This window comes from Diceros bicornis, chromosome 6 (genome assembly GCF_020826845.1).
Source record: "Diceros bicornis minor isolate mBicDic1 chromosome 6, mDicBic1.mat.cur, whole genome shotgun sequence".
In the NCBI taxonomy this organism is placed as follows: domain Eukaryota; kingdom Metazoa; phylum Chordata; class Mammalia; order Perissodactyla; family Rhinocerotidae; genus Diceros; species Diceros bicornis.
The window spans coordinates 20,784,583-20,801,382 of record NC_080745.1 but is presented as its reverse complement, the minus strand read 5'-3'; the positions used below and the strand labels follow the sequence as shown (position 1 = coordinate 20,801,382).

The following is a 16,800-nucleotide window of genomic DNA, read 5'->3' as shown; positions in this document are numbered from 1 at the left end:
CCCATGCAGAGGGTAGTTTCGATCAGCTTCTGGCTGTCAAGTTTCTATTAACCACTTTAAAAATTATGGTAAATTTTAAATGCAGAATGTACTTTGAGATGCTCTCAGTGGCAGCAGCTTACAGGAGCTCAGCCTCGGAAATAATGTACTACAGATTCAGGGTCTTCTCACAGAAGCCGGTGGGGGCCCTGGGCTTGATCATTTTCAACCCATGGCTATTTAAGTACAGTTTCATCAGGCACCCTCTAGCATATCTGCACACCAACTAAACTGACTACTCTGTCTATTGTACATGATTATGCTGGGTAAAACGAAATTTTAAACCTATAGTAGTTTTCATCAGAAATCTGATAAAACGCCCATGTACCTGAAACAAATCCCACCTGACACCCATGCCTTGTCAGGAGGGCACCATCGCTGCCTGACTGCCCACTCATATCTCAGAACCCCAAAATTACTAAATCAGGCTTAAAAAATTTGCTTTCTAAAAAGTTTTCACATAAAACTCCCAGAATTTTCATTTGTGATAATTTCTACTGAATTTTATGACATATAACCTATATTCTTTTCAGGCAAAATAAAAGGATTAAGGAAATATTATTGTGTGTGTGTAAAAACAAATGGATTAACCAAAAACTAGAGAGCTAAAATTATTATTTGAACAAACACTTGTACGAGCTCCTTGGTCTCTCTAAAGCAGAGATTCTCAAACGTGTGGTCCCCAACCAGCAGCATCAGCACTACCTGGGAATTTGTTAAAAACGCAAATTCTTGGGCCACATTTCAGACCTAGTGAATCCAAAACTCTGGCCCAGCAGTCTATGTTTTAACAAGTCGTCTAGGTGGATTTTAATGCACACTCAGGTTTGAGAACCATTTCCCTAAAGCATGTTTTCTCAATGGTGGGACATTTGGGGTGGGATGATTCTTTGTTGTATACCACCACCCATGCACTGTAGAATATTTAGCATCCCTGGTCCCCTGCTCAGTAATAATGGACAGCCAAAATGCCCCCAACCCCCATTTTTGAATACTCCTTAGGGAGAAAAATATTGTATGCCAATATCAGATCTTCAGTTAAATTCTATAGGTATCTACTGTATATCTATTTTACCACAGATATATATTTAACACCACTTCAGACTTATATATGTTTTATAAAATATCTGTACTAGAATTTCTCCTTTACTTTAGGCCAAATATTATTGTTGTTGGTGTCATCGAGTCAATTCCAACTCCTAGCAATCTTGTGTACAGCAGAGCGGAACCCTGCTCGGTCTTTTTGCACCATCCTCTCACCTGCCGCTATATCAGACAATGTTCCACTGCTATTCATAGGCTTTTCATGGCCAATTTTTCTGGAAGTGGGTGCCCAGGTCCTTTTTCCTAGTCTGTTTTAGTCTGGAAGCTCTGCTGAAACCTGTCCACTAGGGTGACCCTGCTGGTATTTGAAATAACCAGTGGCACAGCTTTCACCATCAAAGCAACACGCAGTTGCCACAGTATGATATCTGACAGACAGGTGGTGTGGTTCCCTGACATGGAAACAAACCCAGGCTGCGAATGTGACAGCGTTGAATATTAACCACTAGACCACCAGGTTGGCTGTGTTTAATTTATTTTTACAAATTTACTTTGATTGTGAAAGATACCCCTCATTAACAACAAAATACATTCCAAAATAGTAGTCTCCTTCAAGTAGGAAATACCTCTGACCTATAATTGTACCTCTCATAAGAGGCAAGAGAAGGAGGAACACAGTTTCACGCCCAGATCTACCAGTTTTTAGCACATCTTCTACGACTATGAAGGCTCAGTTTTCTAGTTGCTGTTATGAAAAATATCACAAGCTGCTAAACGGTATACTAGTAGAACAAAATATTAGAATAAGGTGTAAAAAGCAATCTGAGAATCTCATGTAAGCAGAGCTAGCAATATTCTGAAAGCAAAATTCCTAGTTGTTATTGATATTGAAGAATATTCTAAAACCAAATATATGTAATTAAAACTTATTATAAATAAAAATGAGTATTTATTTATAAGCATGGAAAGGAAATGTAATACCTAATATTTTTTAGGCTAACATGTTATATTTTCACTATATCATAAACATTTTTCTTGAATGATTAATAGGCATAAACTAAACTAAACTGACACTTAGTATAAAAGTACAGTTCCAAGAAAAAATGGATGAAAATTTGAAACCTGAAAACAAATTCTGAGGAGGTCAAAGTATTTCAATTTTTTTTCAGAAAAAATCATTTTCTATGGAAAGAAAATGTTGAGAAACAAAACAAAGAAACTTTGGACATCTAATTCATAGCTAATTACACATACAATAAACATACATATGTACAGTTACTATAAAGTTAAAACTTACAATTAAGAGACCAATGTCCACATCTTTCTTGGTCATAAAAAGTTCTCTGATTTGTTCACATTGCAAAATTTCTTTATTAATGTATTTGGAGTAGTCATTCACAGGCTTGCCATATCTACATGGCATTATAGATGTATGGTTGGGTCCACAAGCATACAGATAAAAGGCCTCTTGTGATCCAATCTTAGCTCCTGAATAGCAGAAAAATAAAGTTACTTATTTAAAACACTCCAACCAGAATTCTTCATAAAAAGCAAGAAACCAGGAGTTATTTTTTTTGCCAGATTCTTTTAGTTGTTCAATATATCTTATAAAATTGATAAAGCCTCCATTTCCAAATTGGTATAACAAGCAAAACCTATATTAAATATGGATGGAAGATGAATTAATATATATAAACTTGACTGTGAAGTTCTTAATAAAACAAAATCATGAAATTTCTATTTGCTCCTTTAAGCTAGAAAACAGGTGTTTTTGTTTTGTTTTAATAAATGAAAACTACACCTCAGTAAATTCCTTTTTAAAATGAAATGTGAATTGACATCTTTATTCCTTCTATTCATCCATGTATCTATTCAATAAACATTGTCTGAATGCTATTATGTGCCAGGTTTAGTGATATATATTTTTTAAATCATATATTTCTTTTTTCTCTAAAGTTTGGTATTTTTATCGAATATACTAAAATTATAAATAAAAGAGACAACCATTCTAAGTTTACCTGTCACAATACTGCATTTTCCAGAATTATAAAGTTGATTTAATATAAGCTTCTCTTTTTGAGAAGGGATGGGGGTACAATGTGCATCTCTACATTAAGTGTATATATCAATTATAAGAAACGTAGATTATAAAAATGTTAAAATACTTTAAAAGTGCATCTTGGAATCTAGGAAATACAATAGTTATTAAGTACAAATGAAGAAACAGGGATTAATATTTTACCCAGGATAATTTACTTAAACACTTGTTAACTGAAAGAAAAATTTGAAAATGCTTTGAAGGAGAAAAATATACCATTGAAGAGGAGTAAATTTCCCAGGTCCCATTTTCCAGCCAGCTGCAATAAGTCTTCTTGGGATGATAAGCAATGGCCAATCATGCAAAATGTTTTATTGCTATCAGATGACAAACTTGTTTTTCTTGGAAGCATAAAATCCAAAGTAACATCAGGTTTCCTACATTAAAAACAAAGTTAAATCAATTACTTAAGTACTAAGTATTTTAAAAGCATGAATGTTTTATAATGGGAAAATCTTGAACGATTTTCTTGGTTCAGTATCAGAGTTGGTGATGGGGAGGAAAGAGGAGAACTGATTTTGCTGTCTCTTGATCCGAGGTGCTGGCTGTCCACAAACCCCAGAAAGAGGGAACAAGAACAGAGATGCCTGATGATCCTACACCAGGCCAGGGAAGAATGACCAGACTTTGCTGCAAGTTTTCTCTGCCATTTGACTTCCGCATATGTGCCTTCCTGGTTTACAGATTCAAACCAAACACCTCCTCCTAATTCTACCAACAAGTCTCCCATTTTGGTAAACAGTCCCTAAAATCTCACATCCTCTATGAGGCCTTCAAAGAACAATCAGAGAAAGAATATCACTTCTCCAGGTTGTGCTCTGACTAGCCACTGAAATGCATATGCTTTTTTGCATTTTCTGTTTTTTCAATGCTAAGTCATTACAGAGCTTTTGATCATTCTCTTGTTTTTCTTCATGGATAAAAGATTACAGGAATCCTTACAAAAGGCAGAGAAGGAAAAGGTAAACTGACGGTTTCTCATGGAGAGACACACATGAGGGGAAGACTCCACCATCTAGTTGAAACTGCAGAGTGCCAAGCTCTACCTCTGTTTTAGGAATGTTTAAACTCCATGTTAAGATAATGAAGGTAACTTATAAAGGCAAAGTTTGTGAATAAGATAAAGACTTAGAATAAACTAACATGGTTAGCTCTTATGAGAAATTCTACTTTGGTATATATTTATTTAAAAACTTTCCCCTAAGGCTTTCTGTTTCATATTTAACATATAAATTTAACTATTTTAATAGGAATATTTTTTAATAAAGGAAAGATGTGAGATAACTTTCAACATTATAGTGAGGTAACATGCATTTCTTTCTTGAACCAAATAAATGGCTGTGACTGAAACATTACTGCCACCTAGTGGCAGTATGACTTATAGTTTTTAAGGGTAAAGAAAACATTGCAAGATGAATTCAACAATCTACTGTGTGCCATATATTCCTACCAGATTTATGTGCTGTTAATTAAATAACAATTAATATAAAATATTAATAAGTTGTTTTTCAGTGTCTTTATGTATTAAAATGGCCTCTTGAAATGTATTATTTGTAGAAATTATTCTATTAGTTCAGAAAGGGATAAAGATAGTGGCAAATTTAAATCAACAGAATAATATATTTGTCCTTGGTCACTTGCTCATTGCTCTAGTAACAGAAGAAATCATTAACTTATACCGAATGGCAAAAAATTCCTTCAAAGTAATGTAGAAATAAGTGGGTGGGTAAAAAATGGAGAGGTGAATCAGTGACTGTGCTCACTAACTTCAGAACTGTCCACAATGAACATCTGAAGTCTCATTCTGAACATGTCTAATAATGAGTTGATGATTCCTATACCTGTCAGCTGGCCTGATTCAGAAGAAGGCTGTAGGGGCAGCAAAGCACAGGATTTTAAAGCGTAGGCTCTATCTAGGGTCTAGGTTCAAGGTTCAGCTATACCTCTTACTTGTGGCATGACTTTTGGTAAGGTGCCTTACCCCACCCTGGGTCTCAGTTTCCTCATATGTAAAATAGAGATGACAACATTCCTATTCCATACTGTTGTTGGGAGGACTAAAAGAGGTAATCTGTGTAAAGTGCTTAATATACTGCCAGGCATATGATGAGAGCTCAGGAAATGAGGAGAGTCCAGGAGAAAGAGGCTCTCTACTCACAGCCCCACCCCTGACTCCAACCAATCTGACTCCAAGTTCTGGAAACAAATTTACTGATTGGCTACAGCTGCCATTCAGGCTTGGGCAGTTGCCAAGACTGAGAACTTCTCAGAAAATATTTTATTTGGAATATGGAAATTAAGCTCCAACAACATATTTTCATGTACTTTTTAATGAATAAACCAAAACTGAACCTTTGATTTTATTTCCAAAGTCTGTTCTTTCCTGTGGAGACACTGTGGACTGGCTACCCTAAAACCATTCACAAGCCCCTTCTCCCCTGCTTCCCGCTAGTCTTGAGGCTGGACAGCTATAAGTAATCAACTCTCGGAGCCTCCCTTGCAGCAATGACCCAGCACAGTCTTCCCTTAGTTTCCACAGGCCCTCTCCTCTGCCTGGATCACTCCTCCTCCCTCCTGCTCATGGCAAGCTCTCTCTCTTCCTTCAGGTCTCAGCTTAAATAACCTGTTCCTACATGGGCCTTCCCTCACCCACCTCTCTTAAGCAGCAAACCTGCTATTTTCTGTATTGGGACCTGTTACCTTCACCGTATTTGTCAAAATTTGTATATATTCATTTAATTGTCTTTGCTTGTTGTCTGCTTCCTCATCAGACCATGAGTTCCGAGAAGGCAGGGCACGTGTCTGCCTTGTTTACCACTGCCCCCAGGCCTAATATAGCACATGCTTGGCACACAGTAATTCCTCAACAGATAGTTGGATGAACAAATGAATGAATGAAAACAGGTTAATTTGTGCTAAGGATATCTGTTATTTTTGTGGTCTAATCTACTTCGAGAGATTTTTGAGAGAATTGGGAGATAAAGTATATAAGGCACCTAGCAAAAGGTCTACAATAGAATAGGTATGCAATATTTCACATTTGACTATATCTGGACTCCTCATCTTGGCATTCAAAGCCTGTCAGGTAGCTTCACCATGCCCATTATTTTTCTTTCTCATTATTCAACTTAGACCTTCCTTCCAGCAATCATGATCCTTTCCCATGCTATACTGGTTTCCAATTCTGTATCCCCTTTCATGCTATTTCATTCAATAAAATAATTCCCAACTCTTACAAATCCAAGACACCTTATAACTCTCTTAGGGTTACATTTTACATTAGGATATTCCACAAGATGTTTCTTATTAACTTGACCCACAATTCTCTTGGTTGGTAAAAATCATACAGTACTATACCTGAATCCATCACCTGGTATATTTCTAGGACCCTATCTTAATCTATCACTTGATACACTGGCCTATATTTTTTCTCTAGTCATTCTAATTTCTTTTGAAACTCTGATTTAATTTAGGTATTAGCTTTATTAGCTGCTTAATTTACATTCCTTGTGGATTCATTTTATAATATATAGGCTTGAAGAACCAAATTATAGGTTCTGTTCCTTGATCTAATATATATTCTACATAAATGTCTAATTTCTGCATGTTGCCCCAAACCCAAATATTGATTTTCAACAATTACTTCTATGGGAAATTATTTTTGTATGAAAGTGATAAATAGGAGAAAATATCCAGCTCTGACATAGATTCCTTCATTACCATACAGTAAATTTTATCTATAGTTTGCTGTAATGTGTTTCAGAAGCTATAACAGACTAATTAAACTTAAAATCATAACTGAGGTTAATAAGTATTTACTAAAAATGTTTCATACCTCTGTCCAGAGACCCATATGGAGACTTTCCCATGGATACTCTTTTTCCCTTGGGGCTGCTGTAAGTAGGTGAGTACTAAATGTTGCCATTTGCTTGGGAGGAAAATATTCTCCTGTGATTCAACCTGTGCTAGTAAAACACCTTTCATATCATCATTTGAATCCATGCAGACACTACACAAAAAGAAAAGACACAGGCTGAAAATACGAAATTTCTGATCTCAGTATTCAAAATATGTATAACAACTATAATTCTAAATATTTAAGTGAGATTAAAAATCAGTTCTATTTTTTAAACTAACTTGAAAAGTCAGTTTAAAACTTAAAACAAAGTCAGGTCTTTGTTTTATACCACAATCTGCTTAGTTATTTTATTATATTACTACTTCAATTCAGGAACTAAAATAGATTAGGCTTATTTGTTGTTAATAACTTAGGCAATAATTTTCAGAATTCAATGTGCAAAAAATATTTATTATTACTATTTATAAAGTCATTGTCCTTTTAGAAATTACATGGTAATATTTGGTTCATACAAAAATTAACACATATGGTACCTAAATGTCTAAATGCCAGGATATATTGGAGGTCTAACCTACTTTGAGGGATTACTGAATTAGGATATAATGTATATAAAGTACTTAGCAATCTTCATAAAATTTACAAAGCATTTATCCCTAAATAACATACTTTCTGCTTAGTTTTTAAGTTTTATAAAAATAGTATCATACTATTCATACTCACTTAATATAAATGAAAGATTTGTATCTATACTAGTCAACAAAGGAGGTAGGAAAAAAGGATAAGATAGCAAGGAGAATCTAAGCTTATTAGATAATGCCTATTAAATATATAATCTGTATGGAAAACAGCTGTCTGATAACATCTTAAGATCATTGTAATATGATAGAATGCTTCCATAGATAAGACTTCAGTAAGTATTTGGTCTAAAATTCTAACTGAGAATCAACATAATCTACTTTAGAGTTTAACTATAGATTTTTGGATAGAATAACATACTATTACAAAGGTGGTATTAATAACTGTTGGAACATATCTTCTTTTTTTAATAAAATTTTTCTGTTTTGCTGTAATGGTCTTTATTAGCAAATTTCACATTAATGTCTCTTACGTAAATTATTTAAATATTGATCTATTCATGGGGGGTTGAGGATAATCAATACCGAAAAATAAAAGTGCCATTGTGGGGATCAGCCCACACTTGGATCATCAACGCTTTGGATCCCAATGAAATCATATGAATACAGCCTTCTTCTACGAGTCTTTCACCAGGATTTATGTATTCTGCACCTTCCAGTCTGTTGTTCTCTATGATAAAAAGATGTTAGAATGATCAGTAAAACAATTGATAAAAATTGAGTGGAAAAGTAAATTTAAAACAATATAAAGCATGGCTGTTCATTTGTAGTAAATTATTTACCCAGAATGTCTGAACCTGACCTGTTCCAAACAACAATATTTCCAAAGTTTAGATGTTAACTCCAAAAAAGCACAAGGCGTAAAAACAGTTATAGAGTGCTTTAAAAGCTATTAAATATTTAAAAACATATGATAACTGAGGGCTAACTGCAGGCATGAACAGACTGCTGTGATGTCACTGTGGTGACCTATTATACAATCTGTGCCACGATTTTTTTGTCAATTGGATGGGCCACTGTGACATCATGGACGCCTGCCCAGGGAGTACATGCCATTGTCACATGCCTTGCACTACCAAAAATCATCCTATAATTATTACAATGGCATGGTTTTTAAAAAATTTATCACATTAAAATTCCTTTTAGAAAAACTGGTGTTTGAATATGTTCCTTTAGATTCCTTGATGAGTAATCTCTGAATATAATTGCTAAGTGATTCTGAAACTCTAAAATGTTTCTCTAAGGCAAGCTAAGGTAAATGCTCTATGCTTTGGTCTATCTGGTTATTCATCCTGATAGATCATCATTCCCCTTCTCACCATTTAAAACTTAGCACTACCTATATATGTGTGATGAGCTGAATCCTCAAGCCATCTATGCTACCTACTATTACTATGATGCATCACTTTATGTAAAGATATGTTAATTAAGATGTAGCAAAATATAAAATGCACTTTTACAGAAGATGAGCACTAACAGTTATTAGATTGCATTATATTTTTCAATAGGTATAACCACTACCAATTTTTAAGAATACTCCCCCTAGCAAAGATAACAGTCTTAAAAATAAAGAGTTAAATTCATTGATTATTTTGAGGACTACTGCCCAAGATATAAGATGTATAGAGAACTCATATCTGATGTGATATTCAAAAAATGTTTCTGTATCAAATCTGAATTTGTACAGATAAAAGACTAGAACAAAAACCAGGGTGTGCCCAGGAACTACAGAGTAGGAAAATATAGTACAAATATATTTACAATGTTTTTTACAATATTTTCAAATAATTTAATGCTCACAACAATCTTATGAGGTAAATATTATCCTCATTTTGAGGGTGACAGAATTGAAGTGCTGAGAGGTTAAATAACTTGCTCAATGGCACACAGTTGGTGCAGCAGTGAAGGATGTAATATTACAGTGATTATTTTCTTCATTGCAGTTCAAAATTTTTTACGTATACTATTTTAAATGTTCTTTTTAAATGTTTATGCAAAATTATCTTTCTAAAATATATGTTTTCTCATACATCTTTACAATAAAAATTTAAATAAATTTTTCCCAATATTTACTTTTCTTAGGTCATTGTGTATATTTATTCATTGTATAATAGACTATTTATATTGGGATTGCTCCCATTTAAAATATGAGAAAGAAATCTGCACAGTTTATAGTGTAGTAGTGACAATTAAGCTCTGGAATTAAATACACGTGGGTTTAAATCCCTTTCCATCACTTATCAGCTATATAAATTGGTCATGCTGCTCAACTTCATCTGTAAATATGAACAGTATAAGCACTTACCTTCCTGAATCGTTGTGAAGATTCAAAATGTATACAGAAAGAGCTTAGCAAAGTGAGGCACACACAGAAAGCACTAATGTACATTAGATAGTATCATCATCAATAATATCACATGAATACTGTTTCAGAACTATCAATTCTTAGGTGGCAAAATTCAATTCACAAAAGCAAGTGCTATAACTACCTAAAACATTATAAATTACCTGTAAAGAATTTTTAAAAGTTGGCTTCCTATGCTAATTCATAAAAGTACATAAGTATGCTATGCTAATAACATGGAAATGTGTCTATGGAAAAGGGAACTCAGAGCCCCAACTGTGGCTATCTGGTGACACTTCCCACCCTGCATTCTTGACAGTGTCATGAAGGACTTTCCTTTCCATCTGTAAGTCAGTGGTACAGGACCTCCCCTGGAAATCAGACACTAGTGAAGGCCTAGTGTCCTAAAGCAGAGGCTCCAGTGGAGTGGGTAAGATCTGGGGGATGAAGAGCTATTGAGGCCAGTTCCACATAAGCATAAACCCCTAAACATCTGTCTCATCCAGTCATTTCATTCATTCCATGGACCCTAGAATTAGCCTACCTGCTTTACTTCCCACCAGCATAAACTGCTATTTAATGAACAGGTTCTTTCTGCCCTAGGCATATAAGGAACAAGATGCAGTTTCATTGCAGCATAATAGTGATTCGAGCAGTTATAGAAAGGACTGGAATGAAATTTATTCTAGCGTTGGAGAATGCCTGATGCACTTAAATATTCTGTGACAGGGACTGGGAGAGGGCACTGAGGTAAGATACAGCATGAGCAGGAGAGCTTGAACTAAAAGAGAAAGGAGGTGAAAAGGGGCTGACTAATAGGGGCTGGGAAACAGGTAACAGGAGGATGGAAAAGTGGCTGTAGGGTTTTAGCCTTTCCTTTTCTAAAATTAGGAGCCATCTTAATCTAGTAGTGGGACCAGGAAAGAGGCAAGAAATGGGGCTGGTGACCCTCGCAATAGTTGTGTATGTGGTGGTCCCTCCTCAACACACCCACACACAAGGCAAAAGTACAGCAGAAAATGGAGTTTTCAAGGCTATCTGACAACTGAGGCTTTGGTAAGTCAGGACCTGCTATTACCAGGCATTTAAGGTGAAGAATATGTTGACAGTAATTTACAACACTGCTATATTCTTACTGCTCAACTAAAATTGCCATCTGAGAAAGCCTAGTGTAACGGATAATGCGGTCATCATACCTGTTCCATCAAAACTACTATCCCGTAAAATTAATGATTTGTTTCTTTTCTTTATCTTCTTTCCCCTTTCTGTGGTACTCTCTGCTTCATGGATACACTCCACATTAAACCACAGTGAAACGCTGAAACCTTCCGACAGGTGTGGCCAGCAGTTTTGTCCCAGCAACGGCAAGTGGACTGGAGCCACGTGCCAGGAGGAAAGCAGCTGCTGGGGGAAACCCTCACTGTCGGCCCCTTTCTTGCTCCGTGACACTCGTGCTCTTCTCAGTAAGCCCAGGGCCTTACTGTTTAGAATCCCAGGACACTTCTGTGATGAAACGCCGTTGCTTAAATTTGGAGTATGCAGCAAAGGGAAGGTTAGATACTGCGAAGGGCTCACAGCAATATCACTTTCAACAATTTTCAGAAGACCCAGAAGAAGAATTTCCTAGAGAAAAAGAAAAACAAATAAAACTTTCCAATCACGTTATAAGATACATAATAATCTTGAAATTCAGGTTTTAAATGAAAATACAAATGTGCCCATCTACATATCAGCATTCCCATTTAAATATCTTCCTCTCTACCACATCATTAAAATTTTCATTTTGTGTGTAGTTAAGATAAAATATGAAATAGAGATTTCATTCTTAGAATACGTAATCTCTTGTAGTTAATTTGTTTTACATTTAGATGCTATTTTGGTACAAACCTGAAAGTTATGAATTGGTTTTAAGTATTAGAAATTAAATACAATAATTATACCAGGAATCATTTCTACCAAAGAAAGATGTGTATTTCCAAGTAGACACTAGTTGCTTCTCTCAATTATTTATTCATTTATTTTTTTGAGGAAGATTAGCCCTGAGCTAACATCTGTTGCCAGTCCTCTTTTTTGCTGAGGAAGATTGACCCTGGGCTAACATCCGTGCCCATCCTCCTCTACTTGATATGGGACGCCGCAACAGCATGGCTTTGATAAGTGGTGCAGAGGTCCGCGCCTGAGGTCCGAAACTGTGAACCCCTGGCTGCCGAAGCGGAGCATGCAAACTTAACCACTATGCCACCAGGCCGGCCCCTCAATTATTTTTAAGTGAGGGATAGCACCAAAGACTTTATAAATTCTCCAGATTTCTAAATGATATTTATAGCATGTTTGACTTCATAAAATTGAGTGTCAATTACTTTCCAACTTATTTTACATGTCTTTTCCCTAATCACATAAATTTTCTTTCACCTGTTTTTGGCAGACTAAAATAAGGTTTTTAGGTTTTATTTATAACTACAAGTTTTTGGTTAAACTGAAATGTAGAATGTATTAAAAAGATAGAGAAAACAAGCATTTAATTAAAGGGAAAAGCAATGATAAGAAGACCAGCAAACAAATAGAAAAGATGAACTTAGTACAATGCCCTACTCATGCATAAAATAACATCTAATGTTGATTATGACGATAAGAAATACACCCAGAAAAAGTAATAGAATCATTCCATAATTATACAGTCAGTTCTCAATTGTCTACCCTAGTGGTTTTTAACCTTATGTTCCTCAGATCTCCCTCAGGGTCCACACGGCTGGAGTGGGTGGTGAAATAGGCAGGGCTAGGAACATCCAATCTTGCTTCAGAAAACTAGCTCCAAGGTTTTCTGTTTTATTTGCTTATGCTTCTAGTCGATACTTCACTATAAAAATAGGTTTCTCAGCAAAGAACAGTCTGAAAGTCACTAAGCTACACCAATGGAAAGGAGAACTGATAGAAGATAACTGAAGAGTGGATAATGATTTTTTAAAAAAAGGATAATCCTCGAAATGGTTATAATTACTCATAATTAAGTTTTCTTTAATAATTAAAACTAGTTAGCATTTCTTAAGCACAAAGACCAGGGGTGGGATGGGGTAAAGGGACTATGATCCCAGTGATATATCTGGTTAGCCAAAATAGAAGTGAAATGGTTAAAATACATAAATAATAAAATAATTGAGAAATTCACACATAACATGGAACTGACTGTATAATAATTACCACAACAAAAGAGAGAGCTGAGTGATTGTCAAATAATTAAAAAAATATTCTATTAGGTATCAGTGAAAAAAATTTTTAATTATAGTATATTTACTGTACAAGGAGATTTCTCCAGAAATATTCTCAAAAGAAGAGTTAGCTCTTCTGAACATGTTCTTGAACTCATCAAAGACACCAAAAGATCCACCAATACTCTCTGGCATGCTAAATTAAAGAAAGAGAGAGGGGAAAAATTAAAGCCAGTACACAATTAAAGGAACTGAACAAGCAATTTCACTGAAAAAGATCAAATACTATAGTCAATCTTAAATGGATTATAAACAATCTAATAATCCAAAAATTTGCTGAAGAAATAGCAATATGATTAAATGTACACCAACCAACTGACTGACAAAAAACAACAAAACCACTTTTCTTAAAGATTGGTTAACTCCAAGTAAAGTAAAGGTATTATTTAAAGAAGCATAAATTTATACAGTATTTGTTAAATAAGTTGACACTGTTAGGCACCATAAAATAGTTTGCTACCTTCTCATCTCAAAAATGTTTAAATTATAACTATCACTTTCTAAATAGAAAATTAGATGACATAAATAAAAGTAGAAATATTAAAGATTACAAAAATACTTAAATATCATAAACGATTAGCTTGAACAAGCTTTAACATTTTCTTCATTCCATCATGGGGTTTAGCATAAAATATAATCAGTAGTACACAAATTCATAGAACTTTTTTGAGTAAAATAATAACTAACATTTGTAGCACACACTATAGGGTTCAAAGTATATTTACATGCATTATCTCAGCTGATCCTCGCCAAAAAACTCCTAAAATTAAATATTATCTCCATTTTAGATATGACAAAAATAATCCTGATGTGAAACCTGAGAACAGAAGCCATGCTTAAGCAAGATATTTTGTAGAAGCAGTGAACTGATGCATAGTGTAATAGTAGGTATATCCGGAAAGAAACTGGCAACGAGACTATAAAATATGAACTTTATCCTGCAAGTAACATGAATCCACTAAAAGTTTTAGAGTAAGAAGGTAATACGATCAGAGTAAAATGTATATGCTTAGGTATTTTTTTGGTCAAAACACACAGGTTCCAGTTCAAAATGAGGGAACCAAGATATATATATATTTGCCTTTGTCTACTACTGAAAACTCACTGAACTAAAAGTACAGAATTACAAAAAGGAAGAAACCCATAAGAGCAAAAAAAGTGGGGGAGGCAGTGGGCATTGGGGGCACATCAGGTGAGAGATTTAAAAATATTTCTTGAAAATGCAAGAGTAAAGAGATAGAAGAGAAAGCTGCAGCTTAGAATCTCTGAATTACAAAGGGGCTCAGAGAAGTGGAGAGCGAATCTATGCGTCTCAAATCTGGAAAGGAAGTAAGAATGGGGCTGCAAACACAGGGATTAATAAAAGGTCTGTCTGTGACCATCCACCTCTCTCCTTGACTCTGAGTATAGAGCACAGATAGCTCAGCTTTTACCTCCTTTATATCTAAAACCTGATAACTCTTCTCTAAAGAAAGGGAATGGGCTGCCAGGCAAAAGCTGAGATGTATACTGGGATGTTAGGATCAGGGTTACCAGGTATAACTGTACAGTCTGCAGACTGGCCAAGTTGCCTAACCAAGAGGACAAATAGGGAGTGAAATAAAACCCAAATGCCATTCACCACGCCATGCATCCTGGCATTGGGCTGTGTTGCCTGGATGAACGGATGCCTTCTTCTTAGCATGAAGACACTATTCGCTAGCCAAGCCCCACATGTGGAGGATACATTTTCCTAATGTACACAAAATGACATAGAGGGTAACAGTAGTTACTCTTGATATGGTGTAACGAAAACAGCACTTCAACTCTATGATCTTCCTACCAAAAGCCCATACTCCCAGCGTAATCATGATTTTTGACAAAGGTGCCAAGACCATCAACGGGGGAAAGGATACTCTTTCCAACAAATGATGCTGGGAAAATTGGAAATCTACATGAAAAAGAATGAAGTTGGACCCTTACTTTACACCATATATAAAAATTAACTCAGAATGGTCAAAGACCTAAACATAAGAGCTAAAACTATAAAACTTTTAGAAGAAAACTTAGGGGGAAAGCTTCATGACATTGGATTTGGTAATGATTTCTTGGATATGACACTAAAGGCACTGGCAACAAAAGAAAAACACAGACAAATTGGATTTCATCAAAATTTAAAACTTTTGTGCATCACAGAACACTATCAACAGACTAAAAAGGCAACCCACACAATGGGAGAAAATATTTGCAAATCACATATCTGATAAGGAATTAATATCCAGAATCTGGAGAGAACTCCTAAAACTCAATAACAAAACAAGAAACAACCTGATTGAAAAATGGCAAAGGATTTAAATAGACATTTCTCCAAAGACGATATACAAATGGCTAACAAGTACATGAAAAGATATTCAACATCACTAATCATTATGTAAATGCAAATCAAAACCACAATGAGATACCACAATACAATGAGAAAAACATCAGATAAGTTGCAATAGAGGAACATTCTACAATGTACGTGACCAGTCGTCCTTAAAGCTCCCAAGGTCATCAAACAAGGAAAGTTTAAGAAATTGTCACAGCCAAGAGGACTCCAAGGAGATATGACAACTAAATGTAATGTAGTGTCCTGGATAAGATCTTTGAAGAAAAAAGGACATTAGATAAACACTAAGGCAATTTGAATAAACTATGGACTTTAGTTAATAATGTATCAGTATAGGTTTATTAATTGTAACAAATATACTAATGTTAGGTGTTAATAATAGGGGAAACTGGTGGGGAGGTGTATAACATGGGAACTCTCTGTAATATCTGCTCAATCTTTCTGCAAAGCTAAAGCTGTTCTAAAAAAATAAAGCCTATTAATAAGAAAATTAAAAAGAATTCCACACTAAATCAAAAATAAAATGAAACAAATGATTTAAAAAACCCTGAAGTACTGATACATGCCACAACATGGATGAACCTTGAAAATATTATGCTAAATGAAAGAAACCAGTCGCAAAAAAACACATATTCCATTTATATGAAATATCCAGAATAGGTAAATCTATAAGACAGGAAATAGATTAGTGATTGCCAGGGGCAGGAGGATATGTAGGAGGGAGGGTTAAGGGGCAATAGGGAGTAACTGCTAAAAGGTATGGCGTTTCCCCTGGGATGATGAAATTGTTCTAAAATGAACTGTGGTGATGGTTGCACAACTCTGTAAATACACTAAAAAACATTGAACTATATACTTTAAATGGGTGAACATGCCTAGTATACGAATTATATCTCAATAAAGGTGTTATTAAAGATAACAGAATAGAATTTCTTAGAGCTAAGCTGAAAATAAGTCTTCAGATCTAAAGGGTCCACTAAGTGCCTAGAACAATAAATAAAAATATACCCATGCCATAAAAAGTAAATGGGGGAGAAGGAAAAGCTTTTCCTTACAGTATAATCCCAATTAATAAATGTAGAAGGAATGATAGAAACCGAAAATCACTATTTGGCAACACCACAGTATTAACTGTTTCAGTCAAGAA

The 16,800-nt window shown here is 34.9% G+C and overlaps 1 protein-coding gene across 1 annotated transcript in view; it reads right to left on the bottom strand.

Moving 5' to 3' along the window:
• Positions 1 to 16,800, bottom strand: part of LYST (lysosomal trafficking regulator) — a 179,766-nt gene that overhangs the window by 108,762 nt on the left and 54,204 nt on the right. The window contains exons 11-16 of the mRNA XM_058542978.1: positions 13,312 to 13,421; positions 11,216 to 11,642; positions 8,201 to 8,345; positions 7,017 to 7,190; positions 3,398 to 3,558; positions 2,381 to 2,571 (exon numbers count right to left, since the gene is read on the bottom strand). Of these exons, the coding sequence (XP_058398961.1) occupies positions 2,381 to 2,571; positions 3,398 to 3,558; positions 7,017 to 7,190; positions 8,201 to 8,345; positions 11,216 to 11,642; positions 13,312 to 13,421 (1,208 nt within the window). The remainder of the gene's footprint in view (positions 1 to 2,380; positions 2,572 to 3,397; positions 3,559 to 7,016; positions 7,191 to 8,200; positions 8,346 to 11,215; positions 11,643 to 13,311; positions 13,422 to 16,800) is intronic.